The following is a 16,923-nucleotide window of genomic DNA, read 5'->3' on the forward strand; positions in this document are numbered from 1 at the left end:
GGTTTCCTGCGATGGGGAAACTGAGGCAGGAACCGGCCCCGCCCTCCCCATTTCTGGGGAAGGTGCAATTCCCGGCAGCCCCCGTGGGGCGGGGGAGGGGGAGTGACATATTCCCCCTGGAGGGATTTTGGGGTGGGGGGGTTGGAAACACGAGGTTTGGAGACGCTTTGCGGCTTTATTAAAAAATGGGGGTGCGGGGGAGGGTCCCCGGGGGCTCGCGGGGGTCCGGCCCCCCCCCCGGCCCCTCAGGGCCCCCCCGGGGGGGGGTCGGGGCGGCGGCGGAACACGGCGGTGCGGGGGGGCCGCCCGGCCCGCTGGGCTCGTTGCCCCTCCTCCGTCACCGCCGGCAGCAGCGGCACCAGCGGGTCCGTGGCCTGGGGGGCACAGGGGGGCTGGGACCCCGGGGACAGCAGGGACCCCCCTGGGGACACCAGGGAGCCCCCCAGGACACCAGGGACAACCTGGGAACCCCCCAGGGGCATTGGGGATCCCTCCAAGTACCGCCCCCCACTGACCCCTCTGTGACTTCCCCTTGTCCCCTAGAAGCCCCCCATGACACCCAGTCAGTTCCCCAGTGCCCCCCAGCGCCTCCCACAATGTTCCCCCCCACACTCCTGCGCCCCCAATTGCCCCCCAGTGCTCCCCCATAACACCCAGTGCTCCCCAGTCAATCCCCAGTGCCCCCCTGTGTTCCCCAATCCTCCCCCAGTGCCCCCCAGTGTCCCTCACCAGCTGGGCAGGGGGCAGGGGCTCAAACAGGGGGTGCTCCCCGAAATGCTGCAGCATCCACTGGTGCAGCTCAGGGACATCTGTCACCGTGTACACCAGGCCCTGGACCCCAAATCAGAGACACCCATATCAGGGACACCCCCAAATCAGGGACACCCCAACCCCCCCCTCCGTGTACACCAGGCCCTGGGGGCCCCAAAATCAGGGACACCCCAAAACTCCCCAATCCCAGCAGGGCCGGACCCCAGCAATGCCAGGTGATCCTGGGGGGGGCTGGTACCCCCGGGGGGTCAGGGTGGCTCTGGGGGCTCAGGGAAGGGCGGTAGGAGCGTGGGGGCTCACCCCAGGGCACAGCACGTGAGGGGACACAGAGGCGGGTTGGGGAGCCCTGGGGGGGTCAGGGTGGTTGTGGGGGGGTCAGCGGGGTCAGGGGTCTCACCCCAGGCCGCAGCACGAAGCCGTACTCCGCCAGCATCGCGGGGCTGATGATCCTCCACTTGTGCTTCGTGCGCTTGAAATGGGGGTCGGGGAACAGGAAAAACAGCTTGGAGAGCTGGGGGGCGGGGGTGGGGGCGTCAGAGGGGCAGCACCCCACTGGCACTGACCCCCCAGACCCCACACAGACCCCTTGAGTGGGGGCAGGACGAGGTACCCGGGGAGGGGGGGACGGGGGGACTGGGGGCGTTCCTGGGACGTGCAGAGGGTCTGGGGGGATCCTGTCCTGGAAAGGGGGTCCTGGGAGTATCAAGGTTGGAAAGAGTCCTAAGGGTCCTGGGTGGGGCTGGGGCTGTTGGGTGGGGAGACCCAGGGGTGCTGGGGTGTCCCAGGGGTGGGGGGGTTTTGAGGGGTCTCAGGGATCCTACCTGGACCCTGTGGAAGAAGTGGGGCAGGTGTTCCAGGGGTTCCCCGGGGGCTGGGGTCCCAGAGGGGTTTCAGGGGGGGTTCCCGGGGACACAGATGTTTCAGGGGGTGTTGGGGGGGTCCCGGGGGTCCCACCTGTGCCCTGTGGAAGAAGTGGGGCAGGTGTTTCATGGCGTTGCCCCTCACACAGGCCACGTTGCCGAAGTGGCCGGGCCGGGCCGCCCGGAGCGCCCGGAGCCGCGCCCGCGTGAAGGCGGCCACCTTCCCTCGGAGCTCCAGCCCCAGGGCCAGGGTCTGGGGGAACAGCTCTGCCAGGGCCACTGCGGGGGACACGGGGTCAGGGACACCCTCAAAACACCCCCTGGCACCCCGTAAACCCAAGGGGGGCCCTGGGTCAGGACCCCCCCAGCACCCCCAAACAGCCCGGGGGGGCCACAGGGTCGGGGACACCTCAACACCCCCCCAGTGCCACTTTCTGCCTCAGCTCCACCCCCAGCTTGGAGGGGGCTGGGATGGGGGGGCAGACCCCAAGGGATCTCCCCTGCAATCCCTGGCCCCCCCGTTCCCCACTCGCCCCAACCATCCCCCCTCCCCCAAGACCTCCCCCTACCTGCACTCCCCAGGGACCCCCCGCCCCCCCCGGTACCCTCATCTCCTCCTCCCCAGGCCCCCTCCGCTCACCGAGCAGCCCCCCCGTACCCACAGAGCCCCCCGTTCTCACCGAGCAGCCCCCCCGTACCCACAGAGCCCCCCCGTTCTCACCGAGCAGCCCCCCGTACCCGCACCCCACGTCCGCGAACTCCACGCGGGCCGGGGGGGTCCCGGGGGGGGCGTTGGGCGGGAAAAACGCCGGGAACAGCGAGGCCCAGTCCATGTCCTGCGGCCGGGGGGGGCTGCGGGGGGGCACCGGCGGTCAGGGGGGGCCCGGGGGGGCCGTTACCGCGGAGGGGGCCCCGGGGGGCCGTGCGGGGGTCCCGGCCCGGGTGTTACCGGGGGGGCCCCGGAGGGGATGGAGCACGAGGGGGGGCCCAGGCCGGGTGTTCGGGGGGTCCAGGTTACCATGGTTACGCACGGGGCCGTGATGGGGGTCCCGGTACCGTCCCGGGCGCTGCCGGGGGCGGTCCCGGGGGAGTCCCGGGGGGTTTTGGGGTGTCCCCGCAACTCACTAGCGCAGGGTGTGATCTGCCAGCGGGTTCGAGTGCGCGCGCTGGCGGTAAAAGCGCTTCTGGGGCGGCGCCGGCGCCTCCTCCTCCCCCCCCTGCGCCGCCATCGCGGCTCCGGCGGCGCGCGAGTGACGTCACGGATGGGCGCTGATACTGACGTCACCGTACCCCGCGAGCCACGCCCATCTATGTTCCAGAGCGCCCCCTGGCGGCCCCACTCCTCCCAGTGCCCACCAGTTGCCCCACTGCTTCCCAGTGTCCCCCCGGGCTCCCAGTATTCCCAGTTCCTTCAGTGTCCCTCAGTCTTTCCCGTCTTCCCCGTCTCCAGTCCCACCAGTGCCCCCAGTATCCCCAATCTCACCAGTTGTCCCCAGTCTCCCCCAGTGTCCCCAGTGCTCCCAGTGCCCTCCCAGTGCTCCCCAGTGTTCCCAGTGCTCCCAGTACCCCCCAGTGTCCCCAGTGCTCCCCCAGCGCTCCCCCCCGTGTCCCCAGTGCCTCCCCAGTCCTCCCCAGTGCTCCCAGTGCCCTCCAGTTGCCCCACTGCTTCCCAGTGTCCCCCCGTGCTCCCAGTCTGCCCAGTCCCTTCAGTGTCCCCCAGTCCTTCCCGTCTCCCCCGTGTCTCCAGTCCCACCAGTGCCCCCAGTATCCCCCAATCTCCCCAACTGCCCCCCGTCTCCCCAGTCCCCCCACGCCCCCAGTTCACCAGTCCCCACCCACCAGTCCCGTCCCTCCAGTGCTCCCAGTTCCCCCACCGCTCTCCGTCCCCCCAGTGACCCCAAGTTCCCCCAACACCTCCGGTCTCTCCAGTCTCCCCCAGTCCGACCCCCCCCAGTCTCCCCAGTCCTCCCAGTCCCATCCCCTCCCCCCCCCCCCGGCAATCCCTCCAGCATTCCCAGTCCCACCCCTCCCCGTCCTCCCAATCCCCCCAGCATTCCCAGTCCCATCCCTCCCCCCGTCCTCGCAATCCCCCCAGTCCCATCCCTCCCCCGGGCTGTTCCCGCTCGGGGTCATTTGGGGAATTTGGCTGCGGCGAAACCAGGGGCGATTTCTGGGAACCCCGGAGGGTGCTGGGGGGGTCGGTCTGGAGAGGGAACCGGACCTGCCCAGCCCGGGGGGACTTCCAGGAACGGCCCCGCGGGAGGAGAGACCGGAGGGGGCGGGGAGGGGGGGGACGCGGGGACCAAACCCTCCCCCACTCCCCCCCTCTGGGCTCCCCGACCCCCCCGCCCCTCCCTAACCCCCCAGGGCCACCATTAACCCGCTGACGCGGGTGGTGACGCGGCCGCGTGGGGGGTCCCGGGGGAGTCCAGGGACACTCCGGGGGGGCTCGTGGGGGGGGAAGGTTGTTCATTACCCCGAGGGATCCCCCCGGGTCACTCCCTGCCCCCCCCCCTCCAGTTACTGGTTATCCCGGCGATCCCGACTCGGGTGGCACCGGGAGCGGGGCTGTGGCACCGCAGAGGTGGCACTGAGAGGGTCCCGGGGGGGGGCTGGCATCGCGACCCCCTCCCTGGCCAGGGACAGAGGGACAGGGACACCGGTGACAGCAGGGACAGGGGGACAGGAAGGAGGGACAGTGGGACAGGGACAGCTGGGACAAGAAGTGCATAAGGGACACAAGGGCCAGGGACAAGCAGGAGCCAGGGACACCAGGGACAGGGGTATGGGGCCAGGGACACCAGGGACACCAGGGACAGGGGTATGGGGCCAGGGACAGCCAGGGACACCAGGGACAGGGATTGGGGCCAGGGACAGCCAAGGACACCAGGGACAGGGGGTATGGGGCCAGGGACAGCCAGGGACACCAGGGACAGGGATTGGGGCCAGGGATAGCCAGGGACACCAGGGACAGGGGGTATGGGGCCAGGGATAGCCAGGGACACCAGGGACAGGGGGGATGGGGCCAGGGACAGCCAGGGACACCAAGGACAGGGATATGGGGCCAGGGACAGCCAGGGACACCAAGGACAGGGACTCTCAGATCAGGGACATCATGGCCAAGGCCACCAGGGCCAGGGACACAAGGGATCAGGGACACCAAGGGGGAAAAGGACAAGGGGACAGGGGCATTGGGGTCAGGGACACGGGGACGGGGACAGGGACACCCTGAGCAGGGACACCAGAGCCTTGGGGACACTGCAGACACTGGGGGTGGCTCTGAGCCGTGGTGGCACTGGTGACACTGGTGTTGATGGGACAGTGACAGGAGCAGGAGGGGACAGAGGGTGGCATCGGGAAAAAACCCCAGAGGGAGCGGGGGTTCCGGTCGGGGTGACATGGGGACAAGGCTGGGAGGGAGGTGACAACGGTGACAGGATTGGGGAGACTGTGACACCAGGGATGGGGCAGGGGACACTGGGAGACACTGGGGGACATCCGTATGGGGAAGGGGACAGTGGGACCGGGCAGGGGACAGAGTTATGGGGCAGGGAACACCGGGATGGGGAGGGAGCAGGTCAGGGGACAGCAGGGACACAGCAGGAGACGCTGGGACATGGGATGGGACGAGGGGCAGGTGACAGTGGGGGACAACGGGAGAGGGGACACCGGGTGACACCAGGGTGGGGGAGGGGACCCCGGACCCCCTCGGGCACGGCGGGGGCGGGGCCAAGCGGGGACGGGGGCGGAGCTCCAGACACCGCCCCCGGGGGGGTGTGGCTTAGCACAGACCAACCAATCACGTGCGGAGGCGCGACCCGGCCCCGCACTTTCCAAGATGGCGGCGCCCACGGGCCACGTGGGGCCCGGGGGAGGGGGGGAGGAGGAGGAGGAGGAGGAGGAGGAGGAAGAGGAAGGGGAAGGGGAAGGGGAAGAGGGGCTGCGGGCCGTGTTCCCCCGCGACCCCGAGCTCTTTGCCGAGTCCTTCCCGGCGCGGCGCCGGTTCCGCCTGTGCGGGCGCGTCCTGCGCATCGCGGAGCTGCACGGGCCGGGGCTCGGCACGGCCGGGAACGTCTGGGAGGCGGTGAGGGGGCACCGGGGGGGGCTGAGGGGCGGGCGGCACGGCGGGGGCTGGGGGAGTCCCGGGGCGCGTTGTGGGTGTGGGGATAACGGGAGTACCGGGGGGCGGGTGGGGACATCCCGGGGGTACCGGAGCGGGCGGTGACATCCCGGGGGACCGGGGGGTGGGTGGGGACATCCTGGGGGTACCGGAGCGGGCGGTGACATCCCGGGGGTACCGGAGCGGGCGGTGACATCCCGGGGGACCGGGGGGTGGGTGGGGACATCCCGGGGGTACCGGAGCGGGCGGTGACATCCCGGGGGACCGGGGGGTGGGTGGGGACATCCTGGGGGTACCGGAGCGGGCGGTGACATCCCGGGGGACCGGGGGGTGGGTGGGGACATCCCGGGGATACCGGGGGGGGGCGGTGACATCCCAGGGGACCGGGGGATGGTGGGGACATCGCAGGGGTACCGCGAGTGATACCGGGGGGTACTGGGGGCTGAAGGGGTCCGGGGGAGTCCGGGGGGGACACACGCGGCATCCCGGGGGTACCAGGAGGGTGAGGCGGCGATGGGGCACCCCGAGAAAACGGGGGTAAGGGGGGGGTCACTGGGGGTGGGGGCGGACCCTGAGGAGGACGGGGGCACTGGGTGGGGGATTCCCTAAGGATCCCTATGGCCGGGGGGTGCTGCCCCCCACCCCACTCCCCCTGTGCCCCCCCAGGCCCTGTCCCTGTGCCGGTTCCTGGGGGAGCAGCGCCTGGACTTGGGGGGGCGGCGGGTTCTGGAGCTGGGGGCGGGCACTGGCATCGTGGGGATCTTCGCTGCCATGCTGGGTGCGGGGGGGGGCACCGGGAGGGCACCGGGAGGGCCAGTGGGGGCACCGGGGAGGGCGGGGGGCACTCATGGGGTTGGGGCGGAAGCTTATGGGGGTGGAGAGGGCACCTGAGGGGTGAGGGGAGGCATCTGTGGGGCTGGAAGGGCACACCCTTGGAGTTGGGGGGGGCAGCCGTGGGGCTGAGGGGCACTTATGGGCTGAGAGGGCACCCATGGGTTTGGGGGGGGCTCATGTGGAGCTGGGGGGGTCCCTGTTCCCCTGCCCAGTACAGAATTTGGTACTGTTGTGAGCAGCAGGTTTATTGGGGTCTGGGGGCTCCACGGGTGGTGCCTCCCCCCCTTCCCTGGGGTTTATTGGGGTCTGGGGGCTCCGGGAAGGGTTTTGGGAGGTGCAGTGGGGGTGACCCCCATTCTGACACGGGGCTAAAAGGGGTCTTTTGGGGATGGTTTATTGAGGTCCGGGGGTTCCCGGTGGGTTTGGGGGGGTCCACTGGGGATGGCTCTACTCTTACCCGGGGTTTATTGGGGTCCTGGGGGGGGGTCTCGGTGTGGCGCACCCCACTTTGCCCCGGGGTTTATTGGGGTCTGGGGGTTCCAGGGGGGCGTGGGGGTGCCCCGCTCTGACCCCCCTGTCCCGGGGCAGGGGCGGAGGTGACGCTCACGGACCGTCCGGCGGCGCTGCCGCAACTCCGGGAGAACGTTCGGCAGAACTTCCCGGGGGGGGGTCCCCCGAGGGGGTCGCGGGGGGGGCCCCGCGGGTGCGGGCGCTGCGCTGGGGGCGGGACCAGCGCCGCTTCCCCCCCAGATTCCACCTGGTGCTGGGCTCCGACATCGTGTACGACCCCCGCGCCTTCGGCCCCCTCCTGGGCACCCTCCGGCACCCTCGTGGCCCCCCCGGGCCGGGCCCTGCTCAGCGCCCGCCGGCGGGGGGGGGACGCGGGGACCCCCCGTTTCTTCGGGCAGATGTTGCCCCCGTTTTTTCGGGTGCAGCTGCTGCGGAGAGACCCCGAGAAGGACATCGAGATCTACGGACTGACCCCCCGAGAGGGGGAGCAGCTCCCGGGGGGGCTGGGGGGGTCCCGAGGGGGATTAAATGGCCTCGAGGGGCCTCAGATCAGCGCGTTGTGTGGGATTTGGGGGAGTTTGGGATTTGGGGGGGTCGGGGGGGGGGGCCGGGGGGTCGGTTTCTCTGCTGGGTGGGGGGAGGCAGCTGGACAAGGCTGGGGGGGCTCTGTAAAGGTCAAAGGGCTCCGTGAGGGTCGGAGGGCTTTAGAGAGGCTGGAGGGGTTTTGGAGGAGGGGCTCTCTGAGAGTCGAGGTGCCTCTGGAAAGGCCCTGGGGGGTCTCTGGGGGTGTGGAGGGGCCAGGGGGGCTCTGTAAAGGTGGGGGATGGTTCTGTGAGGGTCTGAGGGGCTTTGGGGGGGGTACTTATGGGGGGTGGGGAGGGGGTGCACCACGTCATGGGGGCTCATGGGGGGCGGGGGGGTCTGGAGGGGGGTTAAATGGCCCCGAGGGGCCTCAGCTCGGCCTACTGTGTGTGACCTGGGGGGAGTGGGGGGGGGGGCAATCTGGTGGGGGAGGGCAGCTGGACAAGGCTGGGGGGGTCTTTAAAGGTAAGGGGTGGGGCTCTGAGGGTCGAGGGGGGGCCTTAGACCTGGGGGGAGTGTGTTACGGTCGGGGGGCCTTTGGAAAGGCCTCGGGGGGGTCTGTGGGGGGCTCTCTGAGGGTCGGGGGGTAGCCTCTGTAAAGGCCTTGGGGGGGTCTCTGAGGGTGTGGAGGGGCCCGGGGGGGCTCTAAGGTCGAGGGGAGTTTAGAAAGGCCTTGGGGGGGGGTCATGGGGGTAGGGGGTGCACTCTCTGCCGGGGCCGCTCACGAGGGGCTGGGAAAGAGGTCCGGAGGGGGATTAAATGATCCCAAGGGGCCTCAGCTCGGCCCCGGTGTGTGATCGGGGGGGGCGGGAGGGGGTTTGGGGTGGGGCGGCCAGTCCGAGGTGGTGGGGGCTGGTTCTCTGCTGGTTGGGGACATGGCCGGGCAAGGCGGGGGGGGCTTTAAAGAGCCTGGAGGGTCTGTGAGGGTCGGGGGGCTTTGGAAAAGCCTCATTGGGTTTATGGGGGGGGTCGGGGCCGGGGGGCTTCTGGGACCCGGCGGGGGGTCGGTCGCGCTTCAGTGACATCACGGGGCGGGCGGAGCCGTGACGTCATCGGGGCGCGCCGCGGGCAGCCCGGGATGCAGCGCGCGGTGCTGAGCGCGCTCGGGGGGGCGGCGCGGGTGAGACCCCCGGGACCCCCCCTGGGAACCCACCCCTGGGAACCCCCATGGGAACCCACCCCGGGAACCCCCCATGGGAACCCACCCCGGGAACCCACCCCGGGACCCCCCCATGGGAACCCACCCCCGGGAACCCACCCCGGGACCCCCCATGGGAACCCACCCCTGGGAACCCACCCCGGGAACCCCCATGGGAACCCACCCCGGGACCCCCCATGGGAACCCACCCCTGGGAACCCACCCCGGGAACCCCCCATGGGAACCCACCCCGAGAACCCCACCCCTGAGAACCCACCCCGGGAACCCCCCATGGGAACCCACCCCGAGAACCCACCCCTGAGAACCCACCCCGGGAACCCACCCCGGGAACCCCCATGGGAACCCACCCCGGGAACCCACCCCTGAGAACCCACCCCGGGAACCCACCCCGGGAACCCCCCATGGGAACCCACCCCTGGGAACCCACCCCGGGAACCCACCCCAGGGACCCCCATGGGAACCCACCCCTGAGAACCCACCCCCGGGACCCCACCCCGGGACCCCCCCATGGGAACCCACCCCGGGACCCCCCCATGGGAACCCACCCTGGGAACCCCCCATGGGAACCCACCCCTGGGAACCCACCCCGGGACCCCCCATGGGAACCCCACCCCGGGAACCCACCCCCGGGACCCCCACCCCTTGGAACCCCCCATGGGAACCCACCCCTGGGAACCCACCCCCGGGACCCCCCCATGGGAACCCACCCCTGAGAACCCACCCCGGGAACCCCCCATGGGAACCCACCCCGGGACCCACCATGGGAACCCACCCCTGGGAACCCACCCCCGGGACCCCCCCATGGGAACCCACCCCTGAGAACCCACCCCGGGAACCCCACATGGGAACCCACCCCGGGAACCCTCCATGGGAACACACCCCTGGGAACCCACCCCCGGGAACCCCCATGGGAACCCACCCCCGGGAACCCTCCATGGGAACACACCCCCGGAACCCACCCCTGAGAACCCACCCCGGGACCCCCCCATGGGAACCCACCCCTGAGAACCCACCCCGGGACCCCCCCCATGGGAACCCACCCCGGGACCCCCACATGGGAACCCACCCCTGGGACCCCCCGGTACCCCCCATCTCCCACTGGGACCCCCTCCTGGGCACACCGACCTCCGGGACCCCCCGGGCCCCTCCCCATGGGACCCGTGACCCCCCTCCCCGGGCACCCCCCGTGGCCCATCCCGCACCCCCGGGCACCCCCATCCCCGGGACCCTCCCCTGTCCCACGGGGACCCCTCGTGTCACCCCCACCCCGGGATCCCCTGCCCCCCATGCCCAGGGGTCCCGCCGCACTGACCCCCCCCCGCAGGCCCCCCCGTGCCGGTGGCTGAGCGCGGCCCCCCCCGCGCTGCGGGAGCTGCGGGAGCTGCGGGCGCGGACGGGGCAGCCGGTGCTGCGCTGCCGGGAGGCGCTGGAGCGGGCGGGGGGCGACCTGCGGCAGGTGGGGGCGACGGGGAGGCCGGGGGGGGCACCTGTGGGAGGTGGGGGGGACCTGCGGCACGTGAGGGGGTGGTCGGGACACCGGGGGGGCACCTGAGGGGGAGGGAGGGGGCGCGGCAGGAACTGAGGGGGCCCGGGGCAGGTGAGCAGGGACAGGGAAGGGAAAGGGGGGCTTGGGGGGGATGCGGGACCTAGGGGATGGGGGGGGAGGCCAGGAGGGGGGATGGGGAGCTGGGGGGGATGGGGGGTGCAACCAGAGTGGGGAAGGGTTGGGAGGGGGGAGAACTGGGGGAGAACTTGGGGGGAGCCTTGGGATCTCCCCTTGTAGTGGGGAAGTAGAGGGGAGGAGCTGGGGGGACTCTGGAGGTCCCAAGGGGTCCTTGGGGCAGCTGAACTGGGGCAGCCCTGTCCCTGGGGGGGTGGAGCTGCAGGGTTGGGGTCTGTGCCCCCACAGCAGGATCACCCTGTGTCCCCCCTGTGAGCCCCCACATCCCCCCAGGCTGAGGCCTGGCTGGGGGCTGGGTCCCTGGGGACACTGGGGTGACCCTACACTGGGGTGACCCTACACTGGGGTGACCCCGTGCCCCCCATTTGTCCCCCCCAGGCCGAGGCCTGGCTGGGGGCTGGGTCCCCCGGGGACACTGGGGTGACCCTACACTGGGGTGACCCTACACTGGGGTGACCCTGTGCCCCCCATTTGTCCCCCCAGGCCGAGGCCTGGCTGGAGGCCGAGTCCCGCCGCCGGGGCTGGGCTCGGGCCGTGGCCCCCGGAGCCCCCCGGGCCCGAGAGGGGCTTGTGGGGGTCCTGAGCGAGGGCTCCGCTGCTGCCATGGTGGAGGTGAGTGAGGGAGGACTGGGGGGGGTCCCCCAAACCCCCTGCCCATGTCCCCTAAGGGGTCCTCACATCCCCGGGGTCACTGCGTCTCCCCCCCGACAAGCCCCCAGGGGGGTCTCCCTGTCGCCGGGGTCATCGTGTTCCCCCCCCCCCCAGGTGAACTGTGAGACGGATTTCGTGGCTCGGACCCCTGAGTTCCAGCAGCTGGTGGAGATGGCGGCCAGGGGGGTCCTGGGGCACTGCCAGGGGGCTGCGGGCACCAAGGTGGGGGCTGGGGGGGTTGAGGTGTCGGGGGAGTTTGAGGTCTTGGGTGGGGGCGTTGGGGGGAGTTTTGGGGTGCCAGGGTGATGTTGGGGTGCTGGGGGGAGTTGGGGGCGTTCTGGGATGCTGGGGGGTTTTGGGGTGCTGAGGGGGTTTGGCGTGTTGGGTGGGGGAGCTGGGTGGATTTGAGGTGCCAGGGTGATGTTGGGATGCTGGGGGTGTTGAGGGGAGGTCTGCGGTGCCAGGGGAGGGTTTGGGGTGCCAGGGGAGGGTTTGGGGTGCCCCCATGACTCCCCCCCCCAGCACCTGCTGCGAGAGGATGAACTGGCCCAGCTGCGGGTGGGGGACAAGGGGGACCTGCTGAGTGACCACCTGGCACTGGCCATGGGTGAGTGGGGAACCCAGTGCTCCCAGTCTGCCCAGTGCCCCTCCTGTGCCCCTCCCAGTGCTCCCAGTCTGCCCAGTGCCCCTCCTGTATCCATCCCGTGCCCATCCCAGTGCTCCCCAGTCTGCCCAGTGCCTGTCCCATGCCCATCCCAATTCCTCAGCCCATCCCAAACCACCCTCAGCCCCCACCCCCAGTGACCCTCCCAGTGCCCCCAGTATCCCAGGGATCTGGTATTGCCCTGGGACCCCCCCCACTGTCACCCCCAGTGCCTCAGAGACCTGGCACTGTCCCAGTGCTCCCCAGTCCCCCCAGTCCTGGTACTGGGGGGGGGGGGGGGCAGAGCCCCTGGACAGTTCCTGGGGCCCAGGATGTGGCCTGGAAGGACTCTGGGTGGGGGAGAGTGATCCATGACCCCCCCCAGTTTTGGGGTACAGACTTTGACTCCCCTCTCCCCCATTTTGGAAGTTCAGGCTTGCCCCCACTCCCCTGTTTTGGGGGTGTAGGCTGGGACCCCCCATTTCAGGGGGTGCAGACTGTGACACCCTGGTTTGGGGGTGCAGGCTCTGCCTCCTTTCTCACCCATTTCAGGGGGCAAAGTCTGTGCCCCCCATATGCCCCCAGTTTTGGGGTGCAGGCTGTGTCCCCTCTCCCTCAATTTTGGGGCTCAGCCCATGCCCCTCCCACATTTTGGTGTTCACCCCGTGTCCCCCCCATTTTGGGGCTCACCCCATGCCCTCCCCCCCCATTTTGGTGTTCACCCCGTGTCCCCCCCATCCCCATTTTGGGGCTCACCCTGTGCCCTCCCCCCCCATTATAGGGTTCACCCTGTGCCCCCCCCCCCCCATTTTGGTGTTCACCCCGTGTCCCCCCCCATTTTGAGGTTCACCCTGTGTCCCCCCATCCCTATTTAGGTGTTCACCCCCTGCCCTCCCCCCCCATTTTGGGGTTCACCCCGTGCCCCCCCCCCTAGTTTTGGGGCTCACCCCGTGCCCTCCCCCCAGTTTTGGTGTTCACTCCGTGCCCCCCCCCCCCAGTTTTGGGGCTCACCCCGTGCCCCCCCCCCGCAGTTTTGGGGCTCACCCCCGTGCCCCCCCCCCAGTTTTGGGGCTCACCCCGTGCCCCCCCCCCCCAGTTTTGGGGCTCACCCCGTGCCCCCCCCCCCCCAGTTTTGGGGCTCACCCCGTGCCCCCCCCCCAGTTTTGGGGCTCACCCCGTGCCCCCCCTGTCCCCCACAGGCCGCCTGGGCGAGCGCCTGTCCCTGTGCCGGGCCGGGTGGCTCCGGGCCCCGGGGGGGTTCGTGGCCACCTACACGCACGGGTGGGTCCCCCCCGGTCCCCCCGTGGCCATGGGCACCTACGGGGCTCTGGTGGCCTGCGGGGGGCCCGGCCCGGGGCCCCCCCCGGCGGAGCTGCGGGAGTTGGGGCGCAGGGTGGCCCAGCACGTGGTGGGGTTGGCGCCCACCGCGCTGGGGACCCCCGAGGACGAGCTGGGGGGGGACGGGGAGACGCGGCTGCTGGCACAGGGGGCCCTCCTGGAGCCGGGGGTGCCCCTGGGCCGGTACCTGCGGGACCGGGGGGGGCTCCAGGTCTGGGACTTCCTGCGCTTCCAGTGCGGGGAGGAGCCCCCCGAGGAGCCCCCCCGGGACCCCCCCGCGTCGCCGGCATGAGGGGGTGTGGCTCGGCCCCTCCCCCGGAGCCAGTTTGGGCGGCCCCGCCCAGATTTGGGGGGGATGAAGCTGAATAAAGGTGTGAAGGAAGGAGCCCAGAGTATTTTGTGGGATCTCCAACCCCCCCTCCCCCAGGACTGCTCCCCGACCCCTCCATGCCCCTGCCGGCCCCCCCAAGGACCCCCATTTCCTGCTGGTTTTTAATGTCAAATCGATACAAAAAGGGGCCCAAACCCCTGGGGGGGGTGTGATGGACTGGGGGGGTGCCCAGGAAACCCCAAACCCTCGGGGGGTGGGAAGGAAGGAGGAGGGAGGATGGCTGGGGGTGGGAGGGGGTGCCCAGGACACCCCAAAACCGGGGGGGGCACAGGGAGGCTGTTTTGGGGTATTTTCTCTCACCCCTCGGGCTGTTTGGTGGTGACCCGGGGGTGTAAATGGGGACGCCCCTCGGCACCCTCATTGTGGGGGGGTGACACCCCTGAGGGGGCACAGGGGAGACCCCAGTGTGGGTGTCGGGTTTGGGGGGGTGTGGGGACCCTCTCCCCCATTCCCGGGCTGCCGTGGGGTGCCCCCAGCCCCGGGTCCCTCATGGAGGGGGGGAGACGGCACGGATGGGGAGGGGCGAGAGGGGGGAGATCACAGGGTGTCCCGGGTGGCGTCTGGGGGGGTGTCTCCCCATCCCGTCCCTGCCTCCGGGGTGAGGGTCCCTGGTGGGACGGGGGGGTCGGTGGTCACAAGGGACATGGAGGGAGGGGACGTGGGGGAGGGCAGGGGACAAAGGTGATCTGGGGGGGTGACAGACGTTGGGGCCGAGGGGCGGTGGTAGCGGGGGGGGACACACAGGTGGCAGGAGCTTGGGGACAAGGAATGAGGGGAGGGGGGCCAGAGATGGCACCCCCCCCCCCCCCGCCGTACCCCCCCTTCCCTGACGTCACCGGCCGCCTCCCGGGACAAGTAACCGGGAACAGGCCGGGCTGGAACAGCCTATCCTGGATTACTTGAACCGGGCCGAGGCCCTCGGACTGGCCCCCCCTCGCTTCGGAGCCCCCCCAAGACACTCCTCCCGACCCCCCTCCCTCCGGAACCCCCGGCACCCCCCCTCTCGCCCCAAACCCCCGCGTCCTGAGCCCTCCAACACATCCTCCCTCCCCCCTGGACCCCCCAAAAACCCTCTTTCCCCCTCCTCCGGACCCCCCAACAACCTCCTCCTCCTCCTCCCTCCCCGGACCCCCGCGGACCCCCGAACACCCCTCTCTTCCCCCCCCGGACTCCCCAACACACTCCTTCCCCCCACTCCGGAGCCCCCAGCACCCCCTCCCGCCCGTCCCCCCCCCCCGGGTGGTCCCGGGGGGTCCCTGTCCCCGCCCGCTCCCGGGGTCCCAGAGGGGTGTTGGTTTGGGGACACCCCCCAGCCCCAGAGCGGGGTGTCCCCCCCCCCCCCCCGCGGCCTCGGGGCTGCCCAAACCCCCCTCCGGGACTGGGGGGTGGGGGCGTGTCCCGGGGGTGACAGCGAGGGGGGGGCCACCACCCGGGGGGCTCAGCCGACCCCCCCCATCCCGGGGGGCTCAGCCCTGCCCCCCCCCCCCCGGGGGCTCACCCGCCCCCCCATCCCGGGGTCTCAGCCCCGGCCCCTCGCGGTGCCGCCCCCTCCCCTCCCCTCCCCTCCCCCCCCGTACCTGCCGTTCCCGCCGCCGTCCGGCCCGGGGGGGTGGGGGGGCAGTGGGGGAGGGGCGGGGGGTGTCCCCGTGCCGGGGTGGGGGAGGGGCGAGGGTGGGGGCGGGGGGGCCGCGCGCGCCCACCGGAGGAAACGGGGCCGCGGCGGTTTCAAGGCCCCCCGAGAGGGGGGAGGGGGCGGGGGCGGGGCCCAGGGGGGTTGGGGGAGGGGCGGCCTCGTCCGGAGCCTTTCGTTATTTTGGGTATTTCGGGATTTTCGTTATTTTCGTGATTTTTTGTGACGGACGCTCCGGGGGGGGCGGGGCCCGGGGGGGGCCTTGAAACGGTCCGCGGGCGCAGATTGGCTGCGCGGGGCGGGGGCGGGGCCTGGGGGCGGGAATTGGCTGGCCCGGAAAGGGGGCGGGGCCAGCGCGTGTTTACCTTGCGAAGTGCCCGCGCGGGGGGCGGGGCCTCCGCGGGACACGCCCCAGTGTGAGAGGCGGTGCCTTCCGGGACACGCCCACAGACGGGTGGGTGGGGCCTTCACGCGACCCGCCCCCAGCACTGAAAGGGCGGGGCTCCCGGGACACACCCTCCGGCGGGAAAGGGGCGGGGTCTGGGCAGTGGCCCCGCCCACTCTGAATCTCCCAGCCCAGAGGCCCCCGGGCCCCGGAATTTGAGCCCCTTTTCTGCCTTAAATGCCGTGGAATTATTAATTTTGTTTAATAAGACAGAGAATTCCCACTTTTCCCAGTTTATTTATTATTTTTGTATTAAGAAATGATTCGTTATATATTTTATTAATATATATCTAAACTACATCATTATATTTTATATAATTAATATAAGCAAATATATATAATATATACTTTGTACTATAAAATATATGTTATAATATATCATTATAATATAATAGTTAATATATTATATATAATTTGTTATATGCTGTTTTATAATATATAATTATGTAATATATCATTATATACAATGTATTATATATAATATCTATAATATGTATAGATATTATATTGAATATATTATTATTTTTACCAAATATAACTCAAAATTCCTCCTGTTTCAACCCTGAATTCAACCTATTTCCCGCCAAATTCCTCAGTTTCACTCCAAATTCCTTCTTTTTCATCCCAATTCCATCTGTTTCACCCCAAATTCCACCTACTTCGCCTCAAACTCCTCCCGTTTCAAACAAATTCCTTTTGTTTTCCCTCAAATTCCTATTTGTGTCCAAATAAATTCCACCTATTTCACCCCAATTCTCTCCTATTTCAGCCAAATTTCTCCCGTTTCTCCCCAAATTTCTCCAAAGGAAACTGTATTGGTTTGTTTTAAGGAAAATCCAGGGGCGAAAAGAGGAATTTGGGATTTTTCTTTTTAAGGAAAATCTGGGGGAAGGAGGATCCCGAATCCCGCGGGAGGGAGTGTGGCTGCCGGGGCCGGGGCGCTCTGGGGGTGCCCGAGGGGATCCCATCGGGATCCCAGATCCGCCGGGATCCGTTGGGAGCTGCTTTTCCACCGGAATCACGTCGGAGCCGGATCTTCCCGGAGCTGCTTCCCGGAGGTTGGATCCGCATCTCGCAATTCCCAGTTTCCCAGGGATCTGAACGCGCAGGTCCCAACGGGCTCAGTCCCCCGGATCCCGCGGGATTCGCAGCCACATCCTGGGGGGTTTGGCTCTTCCTCAGTTCGGAGCGGAATTCATCCCAGGGCAGCCCAGCCGCAATTCCAGGGACAAAGGGGGGAAAGCGGGAATTTTCCGGCCGGCGCGGGGAGCGGGGCCGCCGGACTGGGAGCGGACTGGGAGCGTCCTG

At 69.4% G+C, this 16,923-nt stretch overlaps 3 protein-coding genes across 4 annotated transcripts; 2 read left to right on the top strand and 1 right to left on the bottom strand.

Moving 5' to 3' along the window:
* Positions 1 to 161: 161 nt before the first annotated feature.
* METTL1 (methyltransferase 1, tRNA methylguanosine) lies at positions 162 to 3,136 on the bottom strand. Of its 2 annotated transcripts, none has more exons than XM_051771573.1 (6): positions 2,757 to 3,136; positions 2,353 to 2,483; positions 1,726 to 1,910; positions 1,169 to 1,282; positions 730 to 831; positions 162 to 374 (listed from the first exon to the last, which is right to left on the bottom strand). In XM_051771573.1, exons 1-6 carry the CDS (start codon positions 2,858 to 2,860, stop codon positions 246 to 248), a joined length of 765 nt encoding a protein of 254 aa, XP_051627533.1. In that variant the 5' UTR covers positions 2,861 to 3,136; the 3' UTR covers positions 162 to 245. The 2 variants fall into 2 exon arrangements, with proteins under 2 accessions (XP_051627533.1, XP_051627535.1); XM_051771575.1 differs by having other exon boundaries at positions 2,650 to 2,894.
* A 2,315-nt stretch (positions 3,137 to 5,451) lies between these two features.
* Positions 5,452 to 8,146, top strand: EEF1AKMT3 (EEF1A lysine methyltransferase 3). The gene is made up of 4 exons (XM_051771609.1): positions 5,452 to 5,715; positions 6,418 to 6,529; positions 7,174 to 7,654; positions 8,143 to 8,146. Exons 1-4 carry the CDS (start codon positions 5,470 to 5,472, stop codon positions 8,144 to 8,146), a joined length of 843 nt encoding a protein of 280 aa, XP_051627569.1. The 5' UTR covers positions 5,452 to 5,469.
* Positions 8,147 to 8,659: 513 nt separating this feature from the next.
* On the top strand, positions 8,660 to 13,534 carry TSFM (Ts translation elongation factor, mitochondrial). Its single transcript, XM_051771572.1, has 6 exons — positions 8,660 to 8,797; positions 10,161 to 10,292; positions 11,001 to 11,129; positions 11,283 to 11,390; positions 11,691 to 11,775; positions 13,011 to 13,534. Exons 1-6 carry the CDS (start codon positions 8,756 to 8,758, stop codon positions 13,439 to 13,441), a joined length of 927 nt encoding a protein of 308 aa, XP_051627532.1. The 5' UTR covers positions 8,660 to 8,755; the 3' UTR covers positions 13,442 to 13,534.
* The last annotated feature ends 3,389 nt before the right edge of the window (positions 13,535 to 16,923 follow it).

This window comes from Manacus candei, unplaced genomic scaffold (genome assembly GCF_025592945.1).
Source record: "Manacus candei isolate 608988 ecotype Guabito, Panama unplaced genomic scaffold, ASM2559294v1 h1tg000137l, whole genome shotgun sequence".
Taxonomy (NCBI): Eukaryota; Metazoa; Chordata; class Aves; order Passeriformes; family Pipridae; genus Manacus; species Manacus candei.

Coding starts and splice junctions, on each gene's coding strand:
- METTL1 (XM_051771573.1), bottom strand. CDS start 2,860: ATGGCGGCGCAGGGGGGGGAGGAGGAGGCGCCGGCGCCGCCCCAGAAG. Junction 1,283..1,725: donor ACTTCTTCCACAGGGCACAG/GTGGGACCCCCG, acceptor CCCGCCCCCCAG/CTCTCCAAGCTGTTTTTCCT. Junction 832..1,168: donor GCTTCGTGCTGCGGCCTGGG/GTGAGACCCCTG, acceptor TTTGGGGTCCAG/GGCCTGGTGTACACGGTGAC.
- EEF1AKMT3 (XM_051771609.1), top strand. CDS start 5,470: ATGGCGGCGCCCACGGGCCACGTGGGGCCCGGGGGAGGGGGGGAGGAG. Junction 5,716..6,417: donor CCGGGAACGTCTGGGAGGCG/GTGAGGGGGCAC, acceptor GTGCCCCCCCAG/GCCCTGTCCCTGTGCCGGTT. Junction 6,530..7,173: donor GATCTTCGCTGCCATGCTGG/GTGCGGGGGGGG, acceptor GTCCCGGGGCAG/GGGCGGAGGTGACGCTCACG.
- TSFM (XM_051771572.1), top strand. CDS start 8,756: ATGCAGCGCGCGGTGCTGAGCGCGCTCGGGGGGGCGGCGCGG. Junction 8,798..10,160: donor CGCTCGGGGGGGCGGCGCGG/GTGAGACCCCCG, acceptor CCCCCCCCGCAG/GCCCCCCCGTGCCGGTGGCT. Junction 11,391..11,690: donor AGGGGGCTGCGGGCACCAAG/GTGGGGGCTGGG, acceptor TCCCCCCCCCAG/CACCTGCTGCGAGAGGATGA.